Source organism: Empidonax traillii, unplaced genomic scaffold (assembly GCF_003031625.1).
Source record: "Empidonax traillii isolate 1590-97213 ecotype Southwest subspecies unplaced genomic scaffold, ASM303162v1 scaffold986:size372637, whole genome shotgun sequence".
NCBI lineage: Eukaryota > Metazoa > Chordata > Aves > Passeriformes > Tyrannidae > Empidonax > Empidonax traillii.
In genome coordinates, this window is record NW_020956179.1 from 196700 (window position 1) to 206178 (window position 9479).

At 46.1% G+C, this 9479-nt stretch overlaps 1 protein-coding gene across 3 annotated transcripts in view; it reads left to right on the top strand.

Moving 5' to 3' along the window:
• KDM4B (lysine demethylase 4B) overlaps positions 1 to 9479 on the top strand; it is a 76712-nt gene that overhangs the window by 60994 nt on the left and 6239 nt on the right. For all 3 annotated transcript variants that reach the window (XM_027903653.1, XM_027903655.1, XM_027903654.1), the window contains 3 exons: positions 3000 to 3076; positions 3267 to 3322; positions 3789 to 3897. In XM_027903653.1, coding sequence (XP_027759454.1) covers positions 3000 to 3076; positions 3267 to 3322; positions 3789 to 3897 — 242 coding nt within the window. The remainder of the gene's footprint in view (positions 1 to 2999; positions 3077 to 3266; positions 3323 to 3788; positions 3898 to 9479) is intronic.

A 9479-nucleotide genomic window follows, 5' to 3' on the forward strand; every position in this document is an offset into this window, starting at 1 on the left:
AGCCTTCTGGGCACTGGGAGACTCCCAAGTTTACTTGTGTGTTGCCTGTATTTGAGTTCCAGGGTTGCTACACCTGTCACTCCCATTTTTATCCTTTTCTGGTGCAAGTGTATCTTGGAATCACAGGATGGTTTGGGTTGGAAGGGATCTTGAAGATCATCCACTTCCAACCCCCTGCCACGGGCAGGAACACCTTCCACTGGAAGGGATGCCTGTATATTCAAATCCACCTTGGCAGTCACTGACCTTAAAAATTCACGCCAACATTCTTTTTAGGGGTTGTTTTGTTGGCTGATCTTTTCCCTGCCTCCCAGAAAAGATTCTTTCTTTTGATATCTTTCATTTTTTTTGTAATAAAGCAGAGCTCACAAGGCTTATTGCACTCTTTTCTCTCAAATATTTCCTCCCAGTATTGCTCTGCTGGGTGAGGCTGTTTTGTTCCTGCGTGCAGCAGAGATTATGGAGGAGTTGGAGGTACATTTTATTAGTGTCTGTGATGCTGTTTGTAGTAATGGCACTTGATTACAAAAGGGAACATATGTCTGTTTGCTTCCCTGATAGTTATGTCTAAAAGAAGATCTGATTAATCCTGGTGGAGTGTGTACCTTCAGCGTGGATTGTACAACATCCAGTTAACAGTTGGGCTCGTAGGAGATGTGACGAATTACTGTTCAGCTGTTTGATCTTGACAGATGGGGAATCTTATTTGACTTGCATCAGCTGGAATTACTTTTGTTGTTCCAATTTTAGAGCCTGCAGGTCCCCGTGCAGCTCAGCAGGGCTGGCTCTGGTGGAGAACCGGAAGGCAACTTTTATTTCTGTGCTGGATCCCTGATTATGGTCATTCCTGGCTAATAAGCAGAGTGAGGATGTCCTTACTTCCCAAACTGTGGCCTCTGTAGCAATCAGAGATGCTGCATCTTCTCCATCCATGTGTCTGCAATAGTCCAGTCTATCAGAGTGGTTTCAGTGGCCAAACTCTGTTTAGGAACAGAGAGATGTGGGCAAGATGATGTTAATCTGCACACTCAGGGTGTAGAGAAATGCAGCTTTTTCTTTTGGCTGTGCTGCTCTCCCCTTGAGGACAGCATGGACCTTAAATCTGACGGAGTTTCCAGCATATTCTCATTTCCTTGTCACTGTTTGTGCTCCGAGTCTGTGACATCCCTGTGACTTTGCTGCAGAGGATCCATTTGCTTTTATTGCAGGATTGCAGTGTTGAGAGGTGTATTTTGGCTAATCTGTGCTGTAAAACCAGTTGGCAGCCCGAGTGTTCTTGAGAAGTGTCCTCACAAACTGTGCTGGGTTAACGGCAGCAGCCGGAACAGACGGAGAGGGAAGGTTTTGTGAAGGTTTCTGGGCTTTTGAGGCACTGACGAAATCCATAAAAAGAGCATATTTTTCTTGGTCTGCTAGGATTGTCCTTATGGGACAGTCTGGGGCTCAGTAAATATGATTGTTCTCCCCTCATAGAATCATTAAAGTTTGAAAAGACCTTTACGATCATCAAGTCCAGCAGTCACCCCATCACCACCCTTTATTCACCACTAACCCATGTCCTTAAGTGCCACATCCACACGTTGTTTGAACACCTCCACGGATGGGCAGCCTGTGCCAATGCTTCACAACCCTTTCCATGAAAAATATTTCCTAATTTTCCATCTAAACCTCCCCTGGCACAGCTTGAGGCTGTTTCCTCTTGTCCTGCCGCTTGTTACGTGGAAGAAGATCCCGCTGCCCCTCCTGGCTCCCACCTGCTGTCAGGGAGTTGTGGAGAGCAATAAGGTCTCCCCTCAGTCTCTCCTTTTCTCAGATCCCACATTCCAGCTCCCTGTGGTGCTGGAGGAAGAAATCCATGCTGAAATCCCAGCCTGTTCCTCACCTCTGGCAGGTCCAGCAGTGTTCCAGCTCAGTGTCTGGTTCTGTCTCAGCTCCGTTTTTGGGCTGAACACCCTGCCCGTGGTCTAGGACTGGGTGGAATCTGCTTTCTTGGTTTGCCATATGATGAAAAGAGATCTCAGCTGTGGAGAACAGCTGCAGATCCATAGTATTGACTTTTTTTTGACATGCTGTTTATCTGGCTAAGTGGATGATATTTATAAATCAGGTTATGGTGGCAATCCCAGTGCTTTCTGAATGACTCCTTTTAAGTTTAATTCAGGAATTTGAGATTGTTGTTCCCAGCTGAAACTTTCTGTTAAGCTTTTTAGGGTAGGTGAAGGCTGGATGGGGTTTTGTTAGGATAGGTAAAGGCTGAGTGGGATGAGCTGTGTGTTATTTGGGATGCTTTTATTTGGTTTTCCACTTGCTTTACAAGCTTGGAGGAATCACATAGATCCACTTCTTCAAAACTATTTCTGTGTCTTCTCCCCATTGTTTTCAGTAACAAACCTCAATGCCTTTTATAGAATATTAGGGACTTTTTTGTTCTTATTTCTCTGTCTTTATTATGGCTTTAATGCCACTTTACTATTTTGGTGTTGCTGTAGGAGGATTTGGTGCTTGCATGTTACAGTAGTTGATGCTCTGTAAAATCAGATGTTTCTAACACTTCACATAGCCATAAATTAAATACTGTTAAATATGTGAAGAGCAGGTATTTAATTTCCTTGCATTGTTATTGGGCCTGTCCTTCCTCTTAACACCATGCAGCAAAATTCAGTGGCCTTACCTGTTTCCATGTGTGAGTGCCTTCCAGCAGTGATGGCATCACTTTGGAGCCCAGTTCCTGCCTGAAGAATCAAAGTCCTGTTACTGTATTCCTTAGGAAAGTGAAAAAAGCGTGTTGAGAGTTTCCTGTATGTGGGTTTTTTGTTTATTTTTAGACCTGCTGGTCCCAAATTCTGCCCCCTCAGACTTTTCTCTGAGCCTGTTGAATGTAGTCACCCAAATACTGCACCTGCTCTCAGAGATGCTTCTAACTGAAAAGTCAGAAAGTCAGTACCACAGATAAGTTGTGAAAACTCTGACCTGATGAGGGTGTAACTGTTTTCTTTCAGGCTGTTACGGAATTCGTCCAGACCTGGTGAACGAGAGCTGGTCTTGCTCGCGGTGCTCAGCCAACGCGTGGGCAGCGGTAAGGACCTGCCCTTCTGGACACCAGGCAGTTCCCACAGGATACTCTGGGAGCTGTTCAGATACCTCTCCAGAGATGGGTGGTGGGAGGGTTCAGTTTGCCTATGACATCCCAGGTGGGGTGCAGTCATTTCTGGGGGGGGATAGGCCGAGGTTTCCTGTCCGGTTCTGAAGGAGTTGTGTTCCTGCAGGAATGTTGCCTGTGCAATCTCAGGGGAGGAGCTCTTCAGATGACCACTGATGGGCGGTGAGTGTTGTATTTTAGGATCTTTTCCTTCCAAATGCCATCCTAATCTCCTGCTGTTGTGAGCTGGGTCTTATTGCTCGGTGTACCAGCGAGTTTTGGTGTTCTGGAGGTAACAGCTCCTCGCCTGGGAGGATGAGCCTGAGTGGCTGTGCTGGCTTACACTGCACCAGGTGCTCCACAGCAGAGGTTCAGAACACTTGTTGAATGTGGTTGTTTCTCAGAGAAAAGTCTTCTCAGAGAATGTTTAGCATCATGCAGAATCAGATGCACAAGCAGGTTGATCCCCGTTGTTGCAGAGACATTTACCTCGTGTGACCGTAATTAACAGTCGGTAACGTTGCCAAGGCTGCCAACCCATATAAATATGCCTTGATGCTGAGGGAGGCAGGGAAATGTTAACTGCCCTCCTGAGCATTTGACTCAACTAATGGCAGCCTCTGATTTGTCTCTTTGCTTTGTTCCCCAGGTGGGTCCATGTAATCTGTGCTATTGCTGTCCCTGAGGCCCGTTTCCTCAATGTAATGGAGCGTCATCCTGTGGATATCAGCGCTATTCCAGAGCAGAGATGGAAACTGGTGGGTGTCTCTTACCTGGGGAGAGTGTTTGGGAACAAGAGCCAGAGGAAAAAGCTGTAACTAGACAGAAAAACATTGTGTGGGTTCATAAAGGAGCTGAGATTGGAGGTGATCTCGCTCTTGTTTCCAAACAAAATCCCTGGGAAGCTGCAGTGTTTGGTATCTGCTGAGCACTGTCTTAGTGCTTTGACACACAAACAGCTTGTGATTTCCAGATGTGCCTTTACTCTCTGGGAACGTTCTCATGCCCTGGGCAGAGCCCAGGACCCTTCCCCACCTGCAGTCAGGTGTAAACTGCCTGAAAGCTTCATTGACTCCACGTGCTGCAGAGCGGGTCTGCGAAGGGATGTGGTGACTAGAGAGAAGCTGACTTGTTCGTCTCTGATTTGATTCATCTTTCTTTGCAATATTTCTCTCTTTCTGTCAAGAAATCTCCTGTAGGAATGAATAAACATTTTGTGACCCTGACTGCAAGGCGAGACTGCGAAGATTTTAATACCAGTCCAGCTACAAGTTGTTATTCAGCTGCGTGGCCTCATCCCAGGGATTAGTAATGGATGATTCACTAGCTCAGAGCAATTAATCTTAATGTTAGTTAATGCTCCATCACTACACTGTGTTATTGCAAAATAAATTGTGCTTTTGCTGCTTTTTTTGGTACAGAAGTCAGCTGGGTGACACAGTGTGGGCCAGGGAAGGTGCTGGAGCAGTGATACATGGGATAGCACTGATGGATTCCTTAGCAGAGCTGCTCCTTATAGCGCAGGGAGCCCGGGTGAGGGATTAGGAAGAATCCATCCCTGCCTCCAGAGTTATTTCTCTGTTGTGCAAATGGGTTTTGTACACAAATGTGAATGTAAGAAGCATTCATTATTCAGGAGGAGTGCTGGAGCAGAGCGATGCGAGGGCGATAAATCTTGCCGTGGCGGTTCTTTATGGATCAGCTGACATTTCCAGCCTGCATCCTCTTCATTACCAGCACTTGTAACGCTGAACTTAAAATCCTTTTACACAAGACTCACTTGTATTGCTTAATGGAGCCTCACAAGGAAACATGGCTTAATTCTTTAACTCCTTGGCTGCCCTGCAGAGCCAGGCACTGTCGATGTCCGTCACAATCTTCATTCTGCTCAAAAGTGTTGGCTGGGCCTCTGCATGGACCTCCTGCACACTTTTCTCTTTCATTCCTGAATTAAAACTTCGTATTTTGATAGAATCCTAGAGTATCCTGAGTTGGAAGAGAGTCACAAGGATACTCAAAGTCCAGCTCCTGGCTCTGCAAAGGATAACCCCAGGAATCCCACCCTGTGCCTGAGGGTGTTGTCCAAATGCCCCTCGAGCTCTGGAAGGGAATTTTGTTTGGTTTTCCCGCTGTTGTATTCCATTTGCACCTCCTGTTTTCTTTCTGTCTCAGGGGAGGTAGAGAATGTTTGTATGAAGTACCTTGACTTACACAGTCCAGTGCTGGGATTTACAGTCGGTGGAGGAGTTGGGGGGTGTCTGTGCTTTGCAGGTGAGCAGCTGCATTCAGGAAGATAAACTGAGGGTGACCGAAAGGTGCTGGTGTTGGATCTGATGACTTTGGAATGATGGAGTTGATGCAGTGCTGGGTAAAATTGGAGAGGTGACCTTTGTGGCTGAAGAAGATGGAAAAGGAGAGAAGGAATGATGTGAAGGTTGAGGACAGTTAAAGTGAATAGATGAAGGTAGTGGAGGAAAGAGGGGGTAGGGTTTATCAGTGATTATTATTTGATTTTTTTAATGTGTTTGTATTGTTTTAAGCTACTGTGAGAGGGCTGAGGTAGCAAGGCATTGCAGTGGTCTGGTTAAAGTTATATCCTGTTCTTTAAGCTTGTAGCAGGTCTCCCTGTTCAAGCAGACTTTTCAGTCCATTTGTGAGTACGGCATCATTTTCAGGAATGCAGTTTCCATGCTCCCTGATTGATGGCATATTACAGCCCCTTGCACGTAAATTATTTATGACGTGGAAATTTGGAATAATTAGCTGTCATTCCTCAGTGGAGTAAATGAATTGCAGTGTTCATCATGCAGGAGACAGCCCATTTCTTACTCTCAGCTGTGACCTGACTCTCTGGTGTGCATTTATTCCGAAGATTTCTCTCCTGTGTTTTTGGACCTCCTCTTTTCCCTCCCACAGAAAGCGGCTTTAAATCTCCCTGTGCTGTTTTGCCACAGCTCCTGGCGCTGGTGTTTCTGTCCATCCCATCTCCCACACATCCAGTCTTCTGCATTTTCACAGAATCACAGAACACTTTAGATTGGAAGGCACCCCAAAGCTCATCTTATTCCACCCCCTGCCATGGGCAGGGACAACTTCCACTAGCCCAGGTTGCTCCAACCTGGCCTTGGACACTCCCAGGGATGGGGCAGCCACAGCTGCTCTGGTCAACCTGTGCTTACCCTCCCAGAGAGGAATTTTTACTTTTTCCATCATTCTCCACTCTTCAGGCTCACTGGAACTCCCATTTTCCTTTGTTTTTGATCCTATTTGCACCGAACATCCCACTCACTGTGGCAGCTCTTCCTCCTCTCACACGGAGTTTGCGTTGGCACCAGGGCGGCATTAGGTGTGTGCTAATCTTTTCCCTCGGAAAAAATCCTGTTTGCATCAGCAGGGGCAGATTCCTGATCCAGGAGGGTTAATGCTCCCCTGAGCCCCCCGTGTATCAGCAGTTGTTGTGCTGCTGGGACAGTTGGGTATTGACAGGTTAATAATGGGATCTCCATTGACTGGCTCTCGGGCCATGTCCTGCCGTGCACTTTCCTGCTGCTTATCTGCCTTTGGAACATGGTTTGCAGAGTGATAAAGGCTCAGCTTATTAAAGGCTAAACCCACGTCCTGGCAGCACTGAGGCTCTGGCTTTGAATTTCCTGGTTTTTGTTCGTTTGTGTAAAAAGGCCAAATTAATCTTTGGTGTAAACAAACTGACTTCAGTTCAATCACAGGAAGGAATGTGGCTCATTTCATGGAGAGCCCAGGCAGGGAGGGGGAAACGTTGCACAGAAAGAGGGAATAACACATCTCCTTTTCTTTGGCATCTTTTGCTTTCAAGGAAGGGAGAGAATCTCGGAGAAGGAATTGCAGAATTGTGGAACAGTTTGGGTTGGAAGGGACCTTAAAACCCATCCAGTCCCAACCCCTGCTGTGGCCAGGGACACCTTCCACTAGCCCAGGTTGCTCCAACCTGGCCTTGGACATTTCCAGGGATGGGGCAGCCACAGCTTCTCTGCCCAACCTGTGCCAGCCCCTCCCCACCCTCCCAGGGAGGAATTCCTTCCCAGAATCTCATCTAAACCTCCTTTTTGTCAGTTTAAAAGCATTGGAATGTTTTTTGTCTTGGCAGGGGTTTGTAGTGAGTGCAGTGGGACCTCTGCTCTCAGCTGTGAGAACTCAAATAAACCATGAAAATTTGGCAATTCCTATTTTATATCTGGCAGTATATATTTTATATTATAAACTATGAATAGTTTATAATATGGAACCAGCCTTCAAGGTTTTTTTTGGAGGTTGCACTTTTAAGATGGCTCGGATCTAGAAACAGAGTGAACTCGTACTTCTGGGGGTTGTGTTGGTTTACTGTGTGATCTCAGGCAGCTTGTGTTACATTCCCAATCCCATGGGATGTAGCAATTCATATGGATCTTAAAATTTAGGTCATGTGTTCTGTACTGGTGCATAGTTTGAGCAGTGTTTTAATGGGAGTGAGGGGAAGGAGAGAGTGAGAGGGGAAGGAGAGCTCTGTTGGACATCAGGTGCTGCAGAGACAAAATGAATCCATCATTCCTAATGTGTTTATAGGACATTTACATTCAGATGAGCGGATGGATTGGGAAGGGGACAGTGGCTGGAGCAAGCTGTGGTGTGTTTTGGGGGTGACCAGCTGGAAACAGGCACTAAAAATTCCTGCTTCCCTCTGTTCCTCCTTTTTATGTGGAATTCTTGTTCTGTGATAACTGACTTACACAGCTGTGTGTTCAGATTCATGGACATCAGATATTCCTCAGTGTTTTATTTATGTGGGCTCTTCATTTTAACAAGTAAAGTGCACGTGTGGCTGGTGGGGGGCATTAATTGTGCCCTGATTTGCCTTGTCCCAACTTCAGGTAAGGTAAAGAAGCTGCCCCATTCCCTGGGAGTGTCCAAAGCCAGGTTGGAGCCACCTGGGATAGTGGTAGGTGTCCCTGCCCATGGCAGGGGGTGGGATGAGATGATCCTTAAGGTCCCTTCCAACCCAAACCAGTCTGGGATTTGATGATCAGTGACAGATTCCCTAAACTGGAAATACTAAAATTAATAATTATGTCCCCTATAGTTCCCTGGAAACATTATGCAAGCATCCAACTTAAACTTCTGTCGCTTGGGATTCCCAAGATCTGCTTTTCTGTATTTTTGAGGGGCTGGAAATAAGAATTGGGGCTGGTTTAGGGAGTTGAGGAAGTGTATCTTGTTCCTACCACACCTCACGCTCGCTGCCGACTCTCAGGGCCATCAGGCTTAGGATTTTTAGCTTTGAAAAAATGTAATTTCTTTTTTAAAATAGTCACACATCTTACATTGGTTTACCTAATAACTGAATCTGCTTTGCAGAAAATGAGTGTAAAAATTACTGAACGATTTCAGACCTTTCTCCCCCCCCCCGTAATTCTGGTGTTTGGTGCAATGTTTTTATTTCTTTTGTTTGCAAAACTGCCTGAATTACCTTCAATGCCTCATCTGCCATGGATGCCAATAAAATATTTATGGTTGATAGGCTTATGCATCGAAAACAAACACACAACATTTTTGTTCCGTTCTATAAAATTACATTCTATTAGATCTAATCGATAGAATGTTCCATTAAATATAATAGGGCGAATTACTCCCCAGTTATTGTGTTCTGTTCTTTCAAAAAATGGAAACATCATCTTCCAGCAGCACAGCTGTGACGATCCAGCTGATTTAGGAGTTAATGGAGGGACATTCCTGTGTCTGAGCAGGCTGAGGATGGAGTTGGAGCTGTTCTCTGGTGACACTGAGGGGTCTTTGCCTGCTTTGCCCTCCCTTTCTCTGAACCCTCCAGTGAAGAGTCTTAAACTGGGCTTTAGTCACTGCCCAGTGTGGTTCTGGAGGGCTGAGGGACTGGGAGGTGCTGTCATGGCCAAAGGAATGATGAATTTTTCCCCCTTGAGTTTTTCCCCCCTGAGCTTTTCCCTCATGAATTTCCCCCTTTCCCTGAGTTTTTCTCCCCAGACTTTTTCTCCCCAACTTACTCCCCCAAGTTTTTCCCCCCTGAGTTTTCCCTGAGTTTTTGTCCCCTGAGTTTCCCTCCACCCCCAAGTCTTTGTCCCCTGAGTTTCCCCCCCCCCAAGTCTTTGTCCCCTGAATTTTTCCACCCTGAGTTTTTATCCCCAGACTTTCCCCCTCTGGGACTTTTTCTCCCCCAATTTATTTCTCCAAGTTTTTTTCTTCCATGAATTCATTCCCCCTGAGTTTTCCCCCAGGTTTCCCCACCAGGTTTTTCCACCCCAAGTTTTTTTCCCCCCCCAAGTTTTTCCTCCCTGAGTTTCCCCCTCTCCCCAAG